This window comes from Cherax quadricarinatus, chromosome 97 (genome assembly GCF_038502225.1).
Source record: "Cherax quadricarinatus isolate ZL_2023a chromosome 97, ASM3850222v1, whole genome shotgun sequence".
Classification (NCBI taxonomy): Eukaryota; Metazoa; Arthropoda; class Malacostraca; order Decapoda; family Parastacidae; genus Cherax; species Cherax quadricarinatus.
In genome coordinates this window covers 5,800,954-5,824,119 of record NC_091388.1, presented here as the reverse complement: position 1 = coordinate 5,824,119, position 23,166 = coordinate 5,800,954, and the positions used below count along the sequence as shown (strand labels likewise).

At 40.5% G+C, this 23,166-nt stretch overlaps 2 protein-coding genes across 6 annotated transcripts in view; one reads left to right on the top strand and one right to left on the bottom strand.

The window, feature by feature from the left end:
• Window positions 1-815: 815 nt before the first annotated feature.
• Window positions 816-22,359, bottom strand: LOC128705005 (FERRY endosomal RAB5 effector complex subunit 3). 5 transcript variants are annotated; one of them, XM_070105193.1, is made up of 12 exons: window positions 22,341-22,359; window positions 17,718-17,896; window positions 16,227-16,372; window positions 14,829-15,004; window positions 12,163-12,384; window positions 11,077-11,244; window positions 9,925-10,037; window positions 6,987-7,135; window positions 5,261-5,431; window positions 3,737-3,802; window positions 3,398-3,526; window positions 816-923 (listed from the first exon to the last, which is right to left on the bottom strand). In XM_070105193.1, exons 2-12 carry the CDS (start codon window positions 17,884-17,886, stop codon window positions 834-836), a joined length of 1,599 nt encoding a protein of 532 aa, XP_069961294.1. In that variant the 5' UTR covers window positions 17,887-17,896; window positions 22,341-22,359; the 3' UTR covers window positions 816-833. The 5 variants fall into 5 exon arrangements, with proteins under 5 accessions (XP_069961294.1, XP_069961291.1, XP_069961295.1 ...); XM_070105190.1 differs by lacking the exon at window positions 22,341-22,359 and adding an exon at window positions 22,157-22,232; XM_070105194.1 differs by lacking the exon at window positions 22,341-22,359 and adding an exon at window positions 22,157-22,232 and having other exon boundaries at window positions 3,398-3,523.
• Window positions 22,360-22,639: 280 nt separating this feature from the next.
• Mon1 (vacuolar fusion protein MON1 homolog) overlaps window positions 22,640-23,166 on the top strand; it is a 48,762-nt gene continuing 48,235 nt past the window's right edge. The window contains exon 1 of the mRNA XM_070105195.1: window positions 22,640-22,883. Within this exon, the coding sequence (XP_069961296.1) occupies window positions 22,665-22,883 (219 nt within the window). The 5' untranslated portion in view covers window positions 22,640-22,664. The remainder of the gene's footprint in view (window positions 22,884-23,166) is intronic.

The window sequence follows — 23,166 nt, the reverse complement described above, 5'->3', positions numbered from 1 at the left end:
AATTCGCGAGAGCATAATTTCGTCAATTTTCCACCAAATTTCGTACTTTTTGTTTTATTACCTTCACAAAAAGATTCTCTACGATTTCATAAGAAAAAATAACATTTTTTTTTTGAAAATTCTTGGACACTGGTGCGTGACTCCAGATTTGGGCCTTGGACCCTGAAAGGGTTAAAAGAAGAAGGGAAGTAACCCCGGAAAAGGACTTGCTACCTCAAGTCCTAATGGAAGGGGATTCCCCTTCTAAACGCAGCGCTGTATAGCCCTTGTGGCTTAGCACTTCTTTTTGATTATAATAATAATAATCCCCTTCTAAACATTAAAAAGTTTGACACTCTCCCTTCCTCCCATCCCATCAATCATCACCAGATCTTCATTAAGGGTAAGTGTCAGTTATTCTATTGTGATTATTCTATTGTTATTATTGTTATTGTAATTATTATATTGCATTAAACTTAATATATCATGTGGTAATTTTTTTTTTCATACTTTTGGGTGTCTTGCACGGATTAATTTGATTTCCATTATTTCTTATGGGGAATATTGATTCGCTTTCCGATAATTTTGGTTTATGATGAGCTCTCAGGAACGGATTAATATCGTGAACCGGGGGTCCACTGTACTTAATTTGTGCAATTTTAGCACTTGCTTATAATTATGTATAATAATATAACTTTTATTACAATCATAACTAAGTACATACTAATTTCTAAAATAGTGAATATTAGTCTAGTTATAATCATAACTGTGCTAAACCCACAAGGGTCATAATTAGTAAAGATCAATTTACAATAGGACATTATAAAAGAGAGAGAGCAGTACAGGTATATTTATTAAGACGACTTCACAACTAACGGGTTCGACACTCGGAAGATGTTGGGCAGCATCGCTGCCAGATGCTGGAACAACTCTTCAGAAATTCCCTGAAAAAAAATATTTATTTAGTGTATTTGATTTTATAAATTATGAAGATATATGAGGTGTGTGACAGGAAAGAATAAAGAGAAATTCATGTGATTGATAGAGAAGAAATAATGGGGAAGATCAGAGCTATAAATATCTCATTACCATAATTTATCTTGTGATAAATGATTTGGAAAACTGACAAGTTGAAGACTGAGAGACACAACATATAGAATCTTTATTTAGGAAATGTTTTGGCACACAGTGACTTTATCAGTCCAGTCCAGAGAAGAACAATGTAAGGAGGAGGAGGAGTTTGAGGTAATCAGTCTGAGGGACTGATTATCTCAACCTACTCCTCTTCTTTACATTGTTCTTCTCTGTACTGGACTTATGAAGCCACTGTGTGCCAAAACATTTCCTAAATAAAGATTCCATATGTTGCACAAGTCTCTCATTCTTCATAATTCATCTCACTCTGATATGAATTTATGACTTATAATTATATGTTGGTGCAAGTCTAACTTACAGCAGCAGAAGAGAATGTAATGTTGAGATTCTCAAACATGAAACATTAAGGAATCAATACATTCATAAATAACCCGCACATAAAAGAGAGAAGCTTACGACGACATTTTGGTCCGACTTGGACCATTTACAAAGTCACACTGTGACTTTGTAAATTGTCCAAGTCAGACCGAAGCGTCGTCATAAGCTTCTCTCTTTTATGTGTGTTTTATTTATGTATCGTTCCAGTCACGGTATTGTGCCTTTTTTTGTTATCAATACATTCAACTTGGATTTTGAAGAATAAAGTCACACAGTGTTCATCTTTGCTGGTCTGATCTGGCATATTTCATCTTTAGCAGCTGTATAGTCCTTGTGGCTTAGCGCTTCTTTTTGATTATAATAATAATAATCATCTTTAGCACATCCTACCCTGCACCATTCTATGACTCTTGTAGCATTTACTTCTGATTGTGGTAAGTTGCAATACTGTGATGGGAATAATATATACACAACCTCCACTTAGAAGACGGAAAGAAATGATGTTACAGCCTCCAACTCCTCCTCTTCCACTGTCTCCAGCCGCCTCCTCCTCCACCATTGTCTCCAGCCTCCTCCTCCTCCTCCACCACCACTGTCTCCAGCCTCCTCCACTGTCTCCAGCCTCCTCCTCCTCCTCCTCCACCACCACTGTCTCCAGCCTCCTCCACTGTCTCCAGCCTCCTCCTCCTCCACCTCCACCACCACTGTCTCCAGCCTCTTCCACTGTCTCCAGCCTCCTCCTCCTCCTCCACCACCACTGTCTCCAGCCTCCTCCACTGTCTCCAGCCTCCTCCTCCTCCTCCTCCACCACCACTGTCTCCAGCCTCCTCCACTGTCTCCAGCCTCCTCCTCCTCCTCCTCCACCACCACTGTCTCCAGCCTCCTCCACTGTCTCCAGCCTCCTCATTTTCCTTTTGTCTCCATAAATAAGTCTTCCTCCACAAATGTCCAGATACTCCACTCCACACCTCTGCTTGTTGCCCCTCCACCATGCAGCACTGTATGAGCACATACATGTTTAGTGCTTTCCATGAGTATAATAGTAGTAATATATGGACATAATATTGTCTAGACTCGACATGCTATCATTCAACACAGCAGCAATGTATGACCCTTCTGGGTTTAGCACTCGGTTTTGATTATAACAATACAATTTGAAACCACAGGTGGTCCTTGACTTACTATGTGGTTACATTCCAACGAGCCCATTGTAAGATGAACCATCGTAAAGTTGAACCATCGTAAAACTGAAATATTGTAAGTTGAACCATCGTAAAACTGAAATACGTACAGTGGACCCCCGCATAACGATCACCTCCAAATGCGACCAATTATGTAAGTGTATTTATGTAAGTGCGTTTGTACGTGTATGTTTGGGGGTCTGAAATTGACTAATCTACTTCACAATATTCCTTATGGGAAAAAATTCGGTCAGTACTGGCACCTGAACATACTACTGGAATGAAAAAAGTTTGTTAACCAGGGGTCCACTGTATTGTAAGTTGAACCATCGTAAAACTGAAATATTGTAAGTTGAACCATCGTAAAGTTGAAATATTGTAAGTTGAACCATCGTAAAGTTGAAATATTGTAAGTTGAAGACCACCCGTACAATATATTTATCTAACAGCACTAAACTGATTTTAAACTGTATAAAAACAAACTAAGTTTCTCTAAAGTGCAGATTATTATTTGTGAACTGTTCCATCCACAGCTGCATGACCCTTGTGGGTTTAGCACTTAGTTTTGATAGTAATAATGTGTTCCATCCAGGGTAATGTGACTGTCATTTATTGGTTAATTAGCCCCTTGTGTGGAGCTCTTGATTTAGGGAGTTACATCTGTCCCCTACTTCCCTGAACGCCATCCCCCACTCCACAGGCGCTCAATAATCTCTATGGGTTTGGCGCTCCCCCACGATGCTAATGATATGATTGATATTTACCTTCGGTACAAGAAACTGCATATTCTTCATTTCGGCTCCACCCCAAGATGTCATCTCCATCATGAAACCTTTGATGCATTTGTAAACTAGTTCAGCACGTTTCTGGCACCAGGACATCGTCATCTCCTGCTGGCCGGAATGTTTATACGTTATGCTTTGTAAAAATGCAGAAATATGCATTTATTTCTAGTGCATGCTAAAAACATATCTCGTCTTATACGTGTGTTGATTGTGTACGAATTACAATCTTGTACATGTGTTGGTTGTGTACATATAACTGTAAACAAATACAGCGCAAGAGTAATGATTGGTGCTTAGTAATGGTGCATTCAAACTCACCTCTGACATGGTGAGAGTGAGCAAGAGAGGAATGGTGAGTGTTGTGATGTCTCCCAGACAGGCAACCTGCAGCAAACACATGGAAGACTGTCAGTCACAATTTTATTCCTTATACACAATGGACAAAAAACAAAAAGGCACAATACCATGACTGGAACAATACACAAATAACCCACACAGAGAGAGAAGCTTACAACATTTCGGTCTGACTTGAACCAAAATTCCCAGTATGTTAGTGGTATTCTCTTGTGCCTAACAACACTATTACATGCAAAGTACATTACCTATATACTGCAGAAAAGATTTTTTTTTTCAATAAACTGATCGTATCCCACAGAGGCAGGGTGACCCATAAAGAAAGGCTAAGTTTTTCTTTTTAAATTTAATAATTTATACAGTAGGAGGAGTTACTAGACCTCTGCTCCCGGCATTTTGTTATTTTAGTATTATCAACACATCAGCCATTTCCCACCAAATCAGGTTGACCTGAAAAAGAAGAAACACTTTCATCATCACTCACTCCATCACTATCTTGCCAGAGGTATGCCTACACTACAGTTATAAAACTGTAACTCATCAACACCCCTCCTTCAAAGTGCAGGCACTGTACTTCCCACCTCCAGCACTCGAGTCCAGCTTGCCGGACTTGATGTGCTTATGGAGTCGCACTTCAACAGCATGTCAAGCTGACTGCATGCAGTCCAACATACAAACCACAGTCTGGCTGATCTGGCACCAATTTTAAGTATCTGTCTAGCTTCCTCTTGAAGGCAGTCAGGGGTCTATTGGTAATTCCCCTTATGCTTGGTGGGAGGCTGTTTACGTCATCATAAGCTTGTCTTTCCTATGTGCTGGTTATTTGTGTTTAGGTAATTAATAGTTTTATGAATAATAATTAATAGACAGTAATAATGAATTCTTAAAAAAATAGATAATATTTAAATTATGAAAAATATACAAATTAACATACCATTTTTGCAGAATCTGTTGATGTCATTATGATATCATTGATGACCCCCAGCCATTTACTAACCATTCTGATAGTTCCATTGACCCCTAAGGGTCGATATTAATCAGTTTGGGGAGCCCTGATCTAGACATATTAGTGTTGGCCATAATCTGACCAATGGACTTGAATTCTGTCACTGAATTTAAATTCTTGCACGTATTAAAATTTTTAGCCTTTTAAAAATATGTACAGTAGAACCCTGTATCCGCAGATCCGGTTTCAATGGTTTCAGTTATACTGTGGCCAGAAAATAACCCTTATTTTTGCCTAATAAACTCTACAAAGTGCAGAAGTAGTGATGGTGGAAGTTGTTCAAAGACTAAGAGAAGCTGTGACGTTCTTCCCATCAGTGAAAAAGTGATAATTCTTGATTTATTGTGTGTAACTTAATAATTAAACTTTATCCTAGTATGTAAATGAAAAGCAACTTATATATAGGAGTCGTTACTATCCACAGTTTCAGGTATACCATGTGGATACCAGGGAATTACTGTATTAAAAAATATAAAACTTGCCTTTAAAACATTTCTAAGCCCCAGGATGACTGGATGGCGCGAATTGATGTCCCCGGATCGAAGTGTGTCGTCCACAATCATGTGAAATACAACATGAACATCAGCAAGGTTCGAATGTCGGCTGATGTAGAAATCTCCAGCTTTAAGATGCTGCGGAACTGGTGGGACAGACTGCAATGAAAATACTGAACGTTATATGAGAGATTGAAGGTAATTCTTGAAGAGCACTTATAATAATAATAATAATGATGATAATATTAGTACCTTATTCCAGCATGATACAATATTTGTACAGAGATGAGTGACATTTGTGCATGCAGAAAGCCAAACTGCATGTCCGAAATACAGAGCATTTCAGACAAGCCTAAGCCTGTGTGGAGCATTTTGGACAAGTCTAAGCCTGTGTGGAGCATTTTGGACAAGCCTAAGCCTGTGTGGAGCATTTTGTCGGCGGATGGATTTATGAAGGATGAGGTTAATCATAGAATTGATGAGGGAAAAAAGGTGAGTGGTGCGTTGAGGTATATGTGGAGTCAAAAAACGTTATCTATGGAGGCAAAGAAGGGAATGTATGAAAGTATAGTAGTACCAACACTCTTATATGGGTGTGAAGCTTGGGTGGTAAATGCAGCAGCGAGGAGACGGTTGGAGGCAGTGGAGATGTCCTGTTTAAGGGCAATGTGTGGTGTAAATATTATGCAGAAAATTCGGAGTGTGGAAATTAGGAGAAGGTGTGGAGTTAATAAAAGTATTAGTCAGAGGGCAGAAGAGGGGTTGTTGAGGTGGTTTGGTCATTTAGAGAGAATGGATCAAAGTAGAATGACATGGAAAGCATATAAATCTATAGGGGAAGGAAGGCGGGGTAGGGGTCGTCCTCGAAAGGGTTGGAGAGAGGGGGTAAAGGAGGTTTTGTGGGCAAGGGGCTTGGACTTCCAGCAAGCGTGCGTGAACGTGTTAGATAGGAGTGAATGGAGACGAATGGTACTTGGGACCTGACGATCTGTTGGAGTGTGAGCAGGGTAATATTTAGTGAAGGGATTCAGGGAAACCGGTTATTTTCATATAGTCGGACTTGAGTCCTGGAAATGGGAAGTACAATGCCTGCACTTTAAAGGAGGGGTTTGGGATATTGGCAGTTTGGAGGGATATGTTGTGTATCTTTATATGTGTATGCTTCTAGACTGTTGTATTCTGAGCACCTCTGCAAAAACAGTGATAATGTGCGAGTGTGGTGAAAGTGTTGAATGATGATGAAAGTATTTTCTTTTTGGGGATTTTCTTTCTTTTTTGGGTCACCCTGCCTCGGTGGGAGACGGCCGACTTGTTAAAAAAAAAAAAAAAAAAAAAATACAGGAGGTGTTACTAGCATCTTGCTTCCGGCATTTTAGTCGCCTCTTATGACACGCACCTGATGTATTGATAAGTTGAGAACTTACTGTATTTACAATATGTAGTATAGTGATGGTTGTCAGTCCTGTGATGGTGTTGGGTTTGTGGCAGTGTTTTTGGACAGTGTTGTGCGTGGTCAGTTATTAGACTCGGTTAACATTTTTTATAGCTTAACTGTATGCATTTCTCACTGCAATTATCAGTACTACATCAATACCTACCTCAATATTTGTAATAGTTTCAAACTCCTTTAGATATAGAGTCCTCACCATTACTTGCCCAAATTAACCTGTAACAATGAATTGAAGTTCAGTTCTAAAACAAAATGAGAACTCACTGGGGCGTCATCCTCGCAATCGTACTGCGGCGGAGGATGGTCTCGGCGCCACTGTACCACCTGTGGAACAATGTCTCTAACACACTCCAGTTGGTCTTCTAAGTCAGGGAAGTGAAGTTCTGTTGATCTACTGCACACACGAGCAAAATCTACAAAGAAATTTATAGCACTTAGTTATGATTATACAGTAAGTCCTTTTTTTTTTTTTTTGTTTTTTTTTTTTTTTTATCACACCGGCCGATTCCCACCAAGGCAGGGTGGCCCGAAAAAGAAAAACTTTCACCATCATTCACTCCATCACTGTCTTGCCAGAAGGGTGCTTTACACTACAGTTTTTAAACTGCAACATTAACACCCCTCCTTCAGAGTGCAGGCACTGTACTTCCCATCTCCAGAACTCAAGTCCGGCCTGCCGGTTTCCCTGAATCCCTTCATAAATGTTACTTTGCTCACACTCCAACAGCACGTCAAGTATTAAAAACCATTTGTCTCCATTCACTCCTATCAAACACGCTCGCGCATGCCTGCTGGAAGTCCAAGCCCCTCGCACACAAAACCTCCTTTACCCCCTCCTTCCAACCCTTCCTAGGCCGACCCCTACCCCGCCTTCCTTCCACTACAGACTGATACACTCTTGAAGTCATTCTGTTTCGCTCCATTCTCTCTACATGTCCGAACCACCTCAACAACCCTTCCTCAGCCCTCTGGACAACAGTTTTGGTAATCCCGCACCTCCTCCTAACTTCCAAACTACGAATTCTCTGCATTATATTCACACCACACATTGCCCTCAGACATGACATCTCCACTGCCTCCAGCCTTCTCCTCGCTGCAACATTCATCACCCACGCTTCACACCCATATAAGAGCGTTGGTAAAACTATACTCTCATACATTCCCCTCTTTGCCTCCAAGGACAAAGTTCTTTGTCTCCACAGACTCCTAAGTGCACCACTCACTCTTTTTCCCTCATCAATTCTATGATTCACCTCATCTTTCATAGACCCATCCGCTGACACGTCCACTCCCAAATATCTGAATACGTTCACCTCCTCCATACTCTCTCCCTCCAATCTGATATTCAATCTTTCATCACCTAATCTTTTTGTTATCCTCATAACCTTACTCTTTCCTGTATTCACCTTTAATTTTCTTCTTTTGCACACCCTACCAAATTCATCCACCAATCTCTGCAACTTCTCTTCAGAATCTCCCAAGAGCACAGTGTCATCAGCAAAGAGCAGCTGTGACAACTCCCACTTTGTGTGTGATTCTTTATCTTTTAACTCCACGCCTCTTGCCAAGACCCTCGCATTTACTTCTCTTACAACCCCATCTATAAATATATTAAACAACCACGGTGACATCACACATCCTTGTCTAAGGCCTACTTTTACTGGGAAAAAATTTCCCTCTTTCCTACATACTCTAACTTGAGCCTCACTATCCTCGTAAAAACTCTTCACTGCTTTCAGTAACCTACCTCCTACACCATACACTTGCAACATCTGCCACATTGCCCCCCTATCCACCCTGTCATACGCCTTTTCCAAATCCATAAATGCCACAAAGACCTCTTTAGCCTTATCTAAATACTGTTCACTTATATGTTTCACTGTAAACACCTGGTCCACACACCCCCTACCTTTCCTAAAGCCTCCTTGTTCATCTGCTATCCTATTCTCCGTCTTACTCTTAATTCTTTCAATTATAACTCTACCATACACTTTACCAGGTACACTCAACAGACTTATCCCCCTATAATTTTTGCACTCTTTTATCCCCTTTGCCTTTATACAAAGGAACTATGCATGCTCTCTGCCAATCCCTAGGTACCTTACCCTCTTCCATACATTTATTAAATAATTGCACCAACCACTCCAAAACTATATCCCCACCTGCTTTTAACATTTCTATCTTTATCCCATCAATCCCGGCTGCCTTACCCCCTTTCATTTTACCTACTGCCTCACGAACTTCCCCCACACTCACAACTGGCTCTTCCTCACTCCTACAAGATGTTATTCCTCCTTGCCCTATCCTTGACTTACAAATATGTTGAGAATCTTACATGTTCATGTTACGTGTCCTCAACTTATGTGCTCATGTGTTGAAGACTTACTGTAATAATGATAATAGGAAGAAGTTAGCATTATGAATACAAAAACAAGACTATTTATTTTTGTGGTATAAACATTTCTACAAGTACATAACACAACTTATACAGATTCTGCTCTTTCTAGTGAAAGTATTTTAAGAAAACTGATTGCGCTGCTTTGTTGTTATTGGTCTTCAAAAATGGTCTAAAATTCGCTGTGAGTTGTGAGAGAGTATTTTTAGGTACCATTAGCACAGGAACTAAAAAGGTTTGGAGTCTGATATTTTAGGATTGTGACAATGTCCACTTGGGTAGCTGCTACAGTAATGTCATACTAAAATAATGTTTTCCTTTGGAGATATAGGCAGCTGAATTGAAGATTCAATTTTACGCCAACTTTGGCTTCATGCTCTGAAAAATTAAAAGCATGTAAGGTTTAGGACTAATTTTTTAAATCAGCTCCAAAAGCTGCATGGTCATGTCTACGTACACAACTTTCACTCTTCTAGATCTGCCACAGCAATAACCTGACCATTGTGTGCTGAGGGTCGGTGAAATTTTCGCCAGCCTCCACTCTGAGGGTCATGGCATTACTACTGTTGCATATCATGAACTTAAACTTTCCCAAAGTTAGTATGACATAGTATATGCCAACCTTCATGGAAAATTTTATTGCAACTGGAGATGGTCAGGTGGTGACCCCTCGACTTGACATGGAATGACCCGGCAGCCCGGAACTTAACCTGCTGTATAGGTGGGGGCCCTCCTTTACAGCAGTAGCCTGGAACCTAACCTGCTGTATAAGCAGGGTCTTCCTTTACTAATAATGAAAAGCATTACCACGTTTGATTCCAGTATAGGTGTTGATGCGGTCATCCACCAGCAGCACCAATCCATTCAAGTTGTGAGAATAGAGGCTCATTGAGGTCTGAATCCTCTGCGGTGGGATGTCGCTGAAAGTTATTCAGAAACATCAGTGAATGTATTGCTGTACATTGTTCCTTACAGTAAGTCCTCGACTTATGAACACACAGAGAATCTTGTGTGTGTATATCATTATTATATATTATTATACACAATACAGAAGGTCTCCAACATATTTGTAACTTGAAGATTTCCTGTATTATGCACAATACAGAAGATTCTCAACGTGTTCATAAGTTGATGACTTTATGTTCCAGCCGCAGGTGCCAGCTAGCCACTGTAAACCACAGATAACTGAAACCGCTAAAACCTAATCTGTGGATACAGGGGTTACACTGTATATACTCAAAGTCTAAGTCAAAACCTGTTTTTTTCAAATCATTTATCATCAGTTATGTATGATACATGAGCCAACCTTGTATGGCGTGATTGATACTTGCCTACTGTATGGCGCAGTAGAACCCCCGTAAAAGAGTATTCGGTTTCCACAGTTTCAGTTATCCATGGTGAACTGTGATCCTAAAATAAGCCTTAATTTTGCTTAATAATAATGGCCACAAAGCACAAAAGTAGTGATGGTGACAGTTGTTCAAAGTCTAAGAGAAGTTGTGAAGTTCTTCCCATCAGTGAAAAAGTGATAATTCTCAACTTACTGTGTGTAATTTATCAATTAAACTTTATCATATGCATGTATGTAAACCAAAAATGACTTATATATAAATAAAGTTCACTACTATACATGGTTTCGGGCATCCATAGTACAGTGGACCCCCGCATAACGATTACCTCCGAATGCGACCAATTATGTAAGTGTATTTATGTAAGTGCGTTTGTAAGTGTATGTTTGGGGGTCTGAAATGGACTAATCTAGTTCACAATATTTCTTATGGGAACAGATTCGGTCAGTACTGGCACCTGAACATACTTCTGGAGTGAAAAAATATCGTTAACCGGGGGTCCACTGTAGTTCTTGGAATGTATCACCCACGGATACCAGGCTACTATAGTATATTGATCAACCTTGCATTTTGTGCGTGATCTTGCCTAGTGTACAATGCATGAACCAACCTGGCATCATGCGACTGATACTTGCAGAGCTGAAGTACGTGTGCAGACAGCAGACGCAGATTATGCATCTGTTTCATCTGTGCTCCGAGGTGAATGGTGAAGCTCTCCTCTTGTGTGGGCTCCAGTGTCTCCACCACAACACTGTCACTACCTCCAGTTATGAAATCCCTGATGGAGATAATGTTAATGAAATTCCTGACAGAGATAATGTTACTGAAATCCCTGACGGAGATGATGTTAGTGAAATCCCTGATGAAGATAATGTAGAAAATGTTTGTGGATTTCCTGTCGCAGATATGTAGAAAATGTGTAATCCTTGCCTGAGATAATGCAGAGAATGTTTATAAAATTGCAAGCACTCAGAGGATAATACAAGATTTATTTGAGTATTGCAGTTTTATTTTTTATTAATATAGCAGCCATTTCTCACCAAGGCAGAGTGACCTGAAAAAGAAGAAACACTTTCATCATCATTCATACCATCACTGTCTTGCCAGAGGTGCACCTACACTACAGTTAAAAAAATGTAATATATCTCCACCCATCCTTCAGAGTACAGGTACTGTACTTCCCACCTCCAAAACTATGACATTCTCACTCATCCTTCAGAGTACAGGTACTGTACTTCCCACCTCCAGAACTGTAATATCTTCACCCATCCTTCAGAGTACAGGCATTGTACTCACATCTTACACTTGCTGCTACTGTTCACCTAGCAGTAAGTAGGTACCTGAGTGTTAGTCACCTTACACCTGATGCATGTTCACCTAGCAGGAAGTAGGTATCAGTGTTAGTTGCTTTACACCTGCTGTCCCTGGTCACCTAGCAGTGAATAGATACCTGGGTGTTAGTGGACTGGTGCAAGTTGCATCCAGGGGGACAAAATTAACCTAAGTTGTAGGAAGTGCTTTCCATAACCAGGGACTTTCTATGTAGTATGTCACTGATGTCAGCTATGGTCTGTATAAGTTGTATCACGTACTTGTAGAAATAAAGATTACTATTATTATTACTACGTATTATTATTATTTATCTATATACATTTATTAATTTATTTTCAAATCAACTTATATACGAGATACATACTTAGGAGTTACTGGGGTGGTGACCTCTCTTCCAGCAAAAGACTCCAAGACAAAGTTTTTAAATTCCCATTTCTGATTTTCTCTGAGAACAGATATCGTCGAGTCCCACTGCACTTCCATTAACTGGGAGTCCTCCAGGTGACAGGCTGCGAGGTTATTCACATCATCGTCAGTGAGATTCACACCCACTTTACTCACTGTGTTACTCATCTCTTTTGTTTGCCTGTTGGTATTAAATTAACTACAATAAATCCTCGACTTACAAACACGAGAATCTCCTGTATTGTGTATATCATTATTATATCATTATTGTGTATAATATCATTATTATATCATTATTGTGCATAATAACATTATTATACACAATTCTGGAAGTTCCCAATGTGTTTAAGTCGAGGACTTCCTGTATATACATTTAAAAGTGAAACAAAGGCTATGTTTCACTTAACAGTGATTTTCACTTTACAGCAGTAACCCAGAACCTAACCTGCTGTATAAGTGGGGCCCTCCTTTACAGCAGTAACCCAGAACCTAACCTGCTGTATAAGTGGGGCCCTCCTTTACAGCAGTAGCCCAGAACCTAACATGCTGTATAAGTGGGGCCCTCCTTTACAGCAGTAACCCAGAACCTAACCTGCTGTATAAGTGGGGCCCTCCTTTACAGCAGTAGCCCAGAACCTAACCTGCTGTATAAGTGGGGCCCTCCTTTACAGCAGTAACCCAGAACCTAACCTGCTGTATAAGTGGGGCCCTCCTTTACAGCAGTAACCCAGAACCTAACTTGCTGTATAAGTGGGGTCCTCCTTTACAGCAGTAACCCAGAACCTAACTTGCTGTATAAGTGGGGCCCTCCTTCACAGCAGTAACCCAGAACCTAACCTGCTGTATAAGTGGGGCCCTCCTTCACAGCAGTAACCCAGAACCTAACCTGCTGTACAAGTGGGGCCCTCCTTCACAGCAGTAACCCAGAACCTAACCTGCTGTATAAGCAGGGCCATCCTTTGCAGCAGTAGCCCAGAACCTAACCTCCTATATAAGCAGGACCCTCCTTTACAGCAGTAGCCCAGAACCTAACCTGCTATATAAGCAGGGCCCTCCTTTACAGCAGTAGCCCAGAGCCTAACCTGCTATATAAGCAGGGCCCTCCTTTACGGCAGTAGCCCAGAACCTAACCTGCTATATAAGCAGGGCCCTCCTTTACAGCAGTAGCTCAGAACCTAACCTGCTATATAAGCAGGGCCCTCCTTTACATCAGTAGCCCAGAAGCTAACCTGCTATGTAAGCAGGGCCCTCCTTTACAGCAGTAGCCCAGAACCTAACCTGCTTTATAAGTGGGGTTCTCCTTTGCAGCAGTAGTCCAGAACCTAACCTGCTTTATAAGTGGGGTTCTCCTTTGCAGCAGTAGTCCAGAACCTAACCTGCTTTATAAGTGGGGTTCTCCTTTGCAGCAGTAGTCCAGAACCTAACCTGCTGTATAAGCAGGGCCCTCCTTTACATCAGTAGCCCAGAAGCTAACCTGCTATGTAAGCAGGGCCCTCCTTTACAGCAGTAGCCCAGAACCTAGCCTGCTGTATAAGTGGGGCCCTCCTTTACAGCAGTAGTCCAGAACCTAACCTGCTATATAAGTGGGGCCCTCCTTTACAGCAGTAGCCCAGAACCTAACCTGCTATATAAGCAGGGCCCTCCTTTACAGCAGTAGCCCAGAACCTAACCTGCTATATAAGCAGGGCCCTCCTTTACAGCAGTAGCCCAGAACCTAACCACTGTATAAGTAGAGCCTTCCTGCTGTTCTTAGCGTCTAAGCATTAATATTAGTCTACTTGTACTGCTTCACATGTTAATGGCTTCATTTTCTGCTTAATCATATTTTATTACATGTAAACTAAACTTTGTATACTACAAAAACAAACAAAGTTTGCTTGTAATACTTATATTTCAAAATTATAAGGCAGACCTCGATTAGTGCAACTTTGAATTGTGAATTTTGATTTAGCGCAGATATAACTTATGCAAGTTTTCCCCCAAACCTTCGAATCTTGCACAAAAATTACATAATTCAAACAGTGTGAATTTGAATAATTTAAGAATTAATCTAAGTCTGCCCGAAATGCCTAGCCATGCTAGGTGTTCTAGTGGTACACTCTGTAATTATTATTTTACTACATGTAAACCACACAATAACCAAATTCTGTAAACTCAGCATTGTAATCCTCATAGAGAATAAACTTTGAATTTGAATTCGAATTTGAAAGATTCATTATTTGCACCATTTGGACCTGGCTGTATACAGTATACAGGCAGGCCATGCTTATACACCCTTGTATAAGTTGTATCATGTACTTATAGAAATAAATATTATAGTTACACAGAACATTTTGGGCAAGCTTAATTTCACTAAATCAAATAAAAAATCAACATTTTTAATTCTTCATATAGTATATAAAGTGTCGGTTACATGTAATAAAATACTACTGTTGAGCACAAATAAAACCACTAACATAGATGAACATTTCAGGCAGAAAAATATTAATGTTTACACACTACTTCAAACTAGACACAGATTATGGAATTGTAAATTTTAATCATGTATTATTACAAAAAATGTATCATCGTTTCATTTACGTATTTATTGTATTTCAATTTTGTATACAAAGCAACACACGGTACCTTTCGCTAATTTCCTTCAGGGCATATTCTCTCTGGGCAACGAGAGAGCTCATGGCGCCAGCAAATGAGTGTTCAAGACTGAGCAAATTGACCGCGGCCGGAGAGTGGACAAGAGAGTGATACATAGAGGCCAGCATCTCATTTTCACAGCCTTTATCTTCCTGCCTCTTGCTGACCTTCAGGGAAAATATTACACTGCAATATTCATCATGTGCAGTTATATGGGATGAAATGTTTGCATTATGTATTTTTTTTTTATTAACACATCGGTTGTTTCCCACAAAGGCAGGGTGGCCAGGAAAGAAAAACTATTATCATCATTCACTCCATCACTGTGTTGCCAGAGGTGCACTTACACTACAGTTATAAAACTGCAACATTAACACCCCTCCATCAGAGTGCAGGCACTGTACTTCCCACCTCCAGGACTCAAGTCCGGCCTGCCGGTTTCCCTGAATCCCTCCATAAATGTTACCTTGCTCACACTCCAACAGCACGTCAATTCCTAAAAACCATTTGTCTAAATCACTCCTATCTAACACGGTGCTGCAGCAATACCAATAATAATAATAATATTCCTGTTTTTTAACTACAGTATTGACACACCTCTGGCAAGACAGTGATGGAATGAGTGATAATGAAAGTGTTTCTTCGTTTTTTGGAAGTACAATATACAGAAGTACTATTTTTGGATTAATATATTATAATCAGTAATATAATCAGGATTGCTCAGCATGCAGTGGTACTCTACATGAAATAAAGCATGGAAAGTACTCTAGACAAAATATAACACTGAAAGTACTCTAGACAAAATATAACACTGAAAGTACTCTAGACAAAATATAACACTGAAAGTACTCTAGACAAAATATAACACTGAAAGTACTCTAGACAAAATATAACACTGAAAGTACTCTAGACAAAATATAACACTGAAAGTACTCTAGACAAAATATAACACTGAAAGTACTCTAGACAAAATATAACACTGAAAATACTCTAGACAAAATATAACACTGAAAGTACTCTAGACAAAATATAACACTGAAAGTACTCTAGACAAAATATAACACTGAAAGTACTCTAGACAAAATATAACACTGAGAGTACTCTAGACAAAATATAACACTGAAAGTACTCTAGACAAAATATAACACTGAGAGTACTCTAGACAAAATATAACACTGAGAGTACTCTAGACAAAATGAAACAATGAAAATACTCTAGACAAAATAACATGATATAAACACTCTAGACAAAGTAAAATCTTGTACTCTAAACAAAATAACATAAGCACTCTAGACAAAGTAAAGTCTTGTAAGTACTCTAAGACAAAATAAAACAAAATACTCTAGACAAAAACAATAAAAGTACTCTAGACAGAAACAGTGGAATTACTTGGGAGTACTTGTTAGCCCAAGCAGTTGCAACATCGTCAATATTCAATGTTCCGTCTCGAAGATTTTGGACGGCACGATGATCCTGTTGACGATAATATTCCTCTGTCTTATCCTGGATGAATGCTTGGAGTTTCTCACTCAATTCTGCAACATCCATCAAATTCATATTTCTTTGCAAAGTTGCAATGTTGATTTACATATTCCAAACTACAGTAAATCCTTGAATTACAAACACGAGAATCTTCTGTACTGTGTATAATATCATTATTATATCATTACTGTGTATAATGTCATTATTATAAACAATATACCCCTCAAGGAAGGTTCCTTGATGTTGGTGAGGGGCTCTTGATTTAGGGAATTGGATCTGTGCTCCAGTTCCCCAAATTAAGCCTGAATGCCTTCCACATCCCCCCCCCCCCAGGCGCTGTATAATCCTCCGGGTTTAGCGCTTCCCCCTTGATTATAATAATAATAATATAAACAATACAGGACATCCCCAATGTGTTTGTAAGTCGAGGACTTATTGTACCGTTAAGTGCGAAGAAAGATATTATGATACATGAGTATTTCAGGGAGACTACGCCTATAGCTTACAGCCTACTTATAATTAGATATAGGTTATGGGGTGGTATATTTTAATTATTCATTATTCATTATCCAAGACTAGTTGCACACATTATGCAAATATTAGTATGGAAAAATAGTTTCTGGCTAGTACAGCACTAAGCCAAATTTTTTAATCAAGAATTTTGAGTTATGTTTAATAATAAAATTTACCTTCAAATGTTCTTCTGGGTAATGGAAATACACAGTGTAAATTACCCCTGGTGGGTAATTTACACTATGTATGTTAATTGTACTTATGTGTACCTGTGTCTAAATAAACACACTTACCAACCATATAAATTTCTGAATACAGTACAGAATATACACAATTCACATGACACTGATGCCTCTGCCTGCAAGAAATAATAAATTTAGAAGAGGCTGTGAAAAAGGTCATTCTGATTGCAAATAGAGATGGAGGTTGAAGATCCCCACAATTCCATCAATTCTCCCAAATAATAATAATAATACTAATTACGTATTACATATTTTTATGGACATAAAAACATTGCATCATGCTGAAATAAAATATTATTATTACTGGGGACCTCCTGAATTGTGTATAATAATAATACAGTGGACCCCCGGTTAACGAACTTTTTTCATTCCAGTAGTATGTTCAGGTGCCAGTACTGACCGAATTTTTTCCCATAAGGAATATTGTGAAGTACATTAGTCCATTTCAGACCCCCAAACATACACGTACAAACGCACTTACATAAATACACTTACATAATTGGTCGCATTTGGAGGTGATCGTTAAGCGGGGGTCCACTGTATAATGATATTATACACAATACAGAAGATTCTCAACATGATCACAAGTCAAGGACTCATTGCAGTCTTAATTTTTAATATACAAACAAGGAAATGTGCATACCGTTATGAAGATATATAGGTATGTTGTGATGGTACACGAGACGATGAGCTAATTCATCGTGACAGGCACTTGATGGAATGGTTATGGGAACACGAACTGTTATTACGCGAGGCTCAACTCCCAGTGTAATCTCGCACATAGATTCTTCACTTCTAGTGGCGCCCATCATTTTAAGTTACCTTAAACAGAGGTCACAGATTAAATGACGTGTAAAATTACGGTAATAATCAAACCACATTATAGTGGGGTTAGAACCCATGGCAAATGCAGTATAATGTGATCCTTTTTAGCTACATTTTGCCCACACAGTGGGCTTTATCAAGTTTGCGACTTGATATAGTTCACCGTATGCGTGAAATATAATCAATAAAAGATCGCATTATACTGCATTTGTAACTATTTTTCCTCCTTTCTTATGTTCTTATATAAATTATAAATACTGTACAACAACAATGGTGAATATTAAGACACACGTACAACAGTTGGGTATCTTTATTGATCAAACATTTCACCTACACAGTAGTTTTCTTCAGTCAAATATAGAGACAGTAGTAGTGATGAAATATAGATGATGTAATCAGTCCATCAACCTTGGAGAAAAAGTAATTGATAATAATAATAATAGTAATATAATAATATCTTTATTTACTACAAATACATGTACATGGTATACAGTCCTAGCTGACATCAATGACATACTACTATATAGAAAACTCCTTGTTATGCTCAGCATTTCAGGCAAATTACGTCAGTGTCCCAGGATGCGACCCACACCAGTCCACTAACAGCCAGGTCCCCATTTTACTGATGGGGAACATAGACAACAGGTGGAAAGAAACACTCCCAATGTTTTTACTCTGGCTAGGAATCGAACCCAGGCCCTCGCCGTGTGAAGCAAGGGTGTTAGCCCAGGCCCTCGCCGTGTGAAGCGAGAGTGTTAGCCTAGGCCCTCGCTGTGTGAAGCGAGAGTGTCAGCCCAGGCCCTCACCGTGTGGAGGGAGGGTGTTAGCCCAGGCCCTCGCCATGTGAAGCGAGGGTGTTAGCCCAGGCCCTCGCCATGTGAAGCGAGGGTGTTAGCCCAGGCCCTCGCCATGTGAAGCGAGGGTGTTAGCCCAGGCCCTCGCCATGTGAAGCGAGGGTGTTAGCCCAGGCCCTCGCCATGTGAAGCGAGGGTGTTAGCCCAGGCCCTCGCCATGTGAAGCAAGGGTGTTAGCCCAGGCCCTCACCGTGTGGAGGGAGGGTGTTAGCCCAGGCCCTCGCCATGTGAAGCGAGGGTGTTAGCCCAGGCCCTCGCCATGTGAAGCAAGGGTGTTAGCCCAGGCCCTCGCCGTGTGAAGCGAGGGTGTTAGCCCAGGCCCTCGCCGTGTGAAGCGAGGGTGTTAGCCACCAGAGGTGGTCTTTATTTAATAATAATACTAATGTGAGGTAGTCAAGGTGGAGGTTTAAAAGAATAATAATCCTGAAGCTGCACATAATAAAAAACAACATTACAGTTAACGGTTCAAACAGTAATATTTCACAGACTGGCAGATGTTTATATAGACTAGACGTCATATAATATTTGGGAGAGTTGCTTCAAACTTATTAGAAGGCAGAAAGTCTCTAACTTGTATTGAGTTTTCAATATTGGTATTTACAGTAATTATTTGCTTAATGGCTTATTCAGTGACAGTAGTTATTCATTTATGTACATATTTAGCAATTCACGTACATATTTTTAGCTTAAAATATTTTCGACTTAGGGTATTTTTGACTTATGATGGGTCTGTTACAACATAATAATAATAATATTAATAATAAAAATAATAATATTTATATTTCTACCAGTACATGATACAACTTATACAGACCATAGCTGACATCAGTGACATACTACTATATAGAAAGTCACTTGTTATGCTGAACATTTCCCGCAAATTGGTCAGTTTTGTCCCCAGGATGTGACCCACACCAGTCCACTAACACCCAGGATGTGACCCACACCAGTCCACTAACACCCAGGATGTGACCCACACCAGTCCACTAACACCCAAGATATGACCCACACCAGTCCACTAACACCCAGGATGTGACCCACACCAGTCCACTAACACCCAGGATGTGACCCACACCAGTCCACTAACACCCAGGATGTGACCCACACCAGTCCACTAACACCCAGGATGTGACCCACACCAGTCCACTAACACCCAGGATGTGACCCACACCAGTCCACTAACACCCAAGATATGACCCACACCAGTCCACTAACACCCAGGATGTGACCCACACCAGTCCACTAACACCAAAGATGTGACCCACACCAGTCCACTAACACCCAAGATATGACCCACACCAGTCCACTAACACCCTGGATGTGACCCACACCAGTCCACTAACACCCAAGATATGAACCACTCCAGTCCACTAACACCCAGGATGTGACCTACACCAGTCTATTAACACCCAGGATGTAACCCACACCAGTCCACTAACAACCAGGATGTGACTTACACCAGTCTACTAACACCCAGGATGTGACCCACACAAGTCCACTAACACCCAGGATGTGACCTACACCAGTCTACTAACACCCAGGATGTAACCCACACCAGTCCACTAACAACCAGGATGCCACCCACACCAGTCCACTAACACCCAGGATGCCACCCACACCAGTCCACTAACACCCAGGATGCCACCCACACCAGTCCACTAACACCAAGGATGCCACACACAGCAGGCCACTAACAACCAGAATGCCACCCACACAAGTCCACTAACACCAAGGATGCCACACACACCAGGCCATTACCACCCAGGATGCCACACAAACCAGTCCACTAACACCCAGGATGCCACCCACACCTGTCCACTAACACCCAGGATGTGACCCACACCAGTCCACTAACACACAGGATGCAACTCACACCAGTCCACTAACAACCAGGATGTGACTCACACCAGTCCACTAACACCCAGGATGTGACTCACACCAGTCCACTGACACCCAGGATGCCACCCACACCAGTCCACTAACACCCAGGATGTCACCCACACCAGTCCACTAACACCCAGGATCCCACCCACACCAGTCCACGAACACCCAGGATGCGACCCACACCAGTCCACTAACACCCAGGATGCGACTCACACCAGTCCACTAACACCCAGGATGTGACCCACACCAGTCCACTAACACCCAGGATGTGACCCACACCAGTTCACTAACACCCAGGATGCCACCCACACCTGTCCACTAACACCCAGGATGTGACCCACACCAGTCCACTAACACCCAGGATGTGACCCACACCAGTCCACTAACACCCAGGATGACTCACACCAGTCCACTAACACCCAGGATGACTCACACCAGTCCACTAACACCCAGGATGACTCACACCAGTCCACTAACACCCAGGATGACTCACACCAGTCCACTAACACCCAGGATGACTCACACCAGTCCACTAACACCCAGGATGACTCACACCAGTCCACTAACACTCAGGTGAGGAAACACGTTCAATGTTTCTACCTTTGCCAGGAATCGAACCTGGACACTCATCGTGTGAAGCCAGAGTTATAGCCACCAGCCCACATAACCCCATCGTAAGTCGAGGACCACCCGTACGAGCTTTCAAGAAAACCCACAGGCACTATATAAGATAAGATATAATCCCTACAGGTTTAGTGCTTCCCAAAATAATAATAATATGCTAATGGAACTATGGTGTCGATGTGACACTATATAAGTGATATGAGAAATGATGTCCAGCACAATGGAAGTCGCAGTACTATAAGAGGAAGAGCTAAACCCATAAGGGTCACACACTGCCAGGGGAAATGGGAGAAAATCAGGTTCGATCTAAAGTGAAGATGTTCCAGTTTCTGTGATAAAGACTGATTAATGAAGGTTTAAAGTCTATCTACTACACCAGAGTCATCAGTCAAGAATATTTTAATACCTAAAATAGTGATTAATATAAACTACCAATGTATATACACTGATATATACACCTCTCAGTGTATATACACTGATATATACACCTCTCAGTGTATATACACTGATATATACACCTCTCAGTGTATATACACTGATATATACACCTCCCAGTGTATATACACTGATATATACACCTCTCAGTATATATACACTGAGATATACACCTCTCAGTGTATATACACTGAGATATACACCTCTCAGTGTATATACACTGAGATATACATCAGTGTATATACACTGAGATATACATCAGTGTATATACACTGAGATATACATATACACCACAAAGTGTATTTCCATCCTTGGATCAAGAGCTTCAAGGAACAGCCCATGAAGGCCAGTCACTATCTTATTCTATCTTAATTCACCCATAAATCCTAAGATAACCAGCGCAACGAAGCTAAATAAGAGCCAGTCACCTACTTATTTACTTAATCACTTGCTTATTTACTTAATTATTGAGTTAAATAAGGAAGGAGGCGGAACCTGTCAGCCATCAGCTGATCAAAAGTAAACATTCCTATAATAATTAACATCATTTTGAGTGATTTAAACACAAATAACATGGCTTGATTTAGCTTATTATCGAAGTTATTTTTATACGCATTGTTTAAGGATGGTTTAAATGTTTCTACTTTTGGTTTTTGATGGGTTTTTTGTTTGTTTGGTGATGGCTATGGTTAAATATGAGGTTTTATGGGGTTTCCAGTAATATTGAGTAAAGATGGTTGAGATAATTGATAGTAAACATTTCTATAATATTTATCATATTTTTAAGTGATTTAAAGATATGTTACATGACTTTTTTTTTACTTATTATTGGAGGTATTTATGTTTGCGTTATTTAAGGAGGTGTAAATGTTAATTTTGTTGGTTTTCATTGTTTTGTGGTTTATTTGTTGGTGATTAATGTTAAATAAGAGATGGTAAAGTTGGTCCAGTAATGTTGATGAGTCAAGATGGCTGCTGCTGTGATGGATCAGCTGGTGGATGATGTTGTTAGTGCTGGTGAAGTACTGAAGGATGACACCCCAGGGGTCAGTGGAGAGGTCATGCTGGTCAACACTGACAGCTTCGAGGAGTGTAACCATGAACTAGACACTACTACCACCACGGGGGGCGCCGCACCCGGCCACCCCTCGCCCCCGCCCCCCTCACCCATAACACAACAAATGCAGGTATTTTACCACTTATTTAAGTAGTGTTTGCACATTTTTTCCCAAGTGGTAAGCCAGTGGGTTTGTCTGGGTCACGTGAGCAAGAACTCCAGTGACTTAGCTTCCTTGGGTCATAATGGAGGTTCAGTACCCTAGACAAGTAATTTTATTTACGTACTCTTACGGGTTTAGCGCTTGGTTATGATTATGATAATAATAATATTTACGTACACACCCATGTAAATTTTAATTCATTATTATGCATATTAACATGTAAATTACTTTGAATAACCCTATAGGGTCG

Bases quoted from the DNA above. Each gene is read 5' to 3' on its own strand.
- LOC128705005 (XM_070105193.1), bottom strand. From the start codon at position 17,886: ATGATGGGCGCCACTAGAAGTGAAGAATCTATGTGCGAGATTACACTG. The intron at 12,385-14,828 runs GTACCGTGTGTT...TAATACCAACAG, and splicing joins CTGAAGGAAATTAGCGAAAG to GCAAACAAAAGAGATGAGTA. The intron at 10,038-11,076 runs GTTGGTTCATGC...AATAACTTTCAG, and splicing joins TATCAGTCGCATGATGCCAG to CGACATCCCACCGCAGAGGA.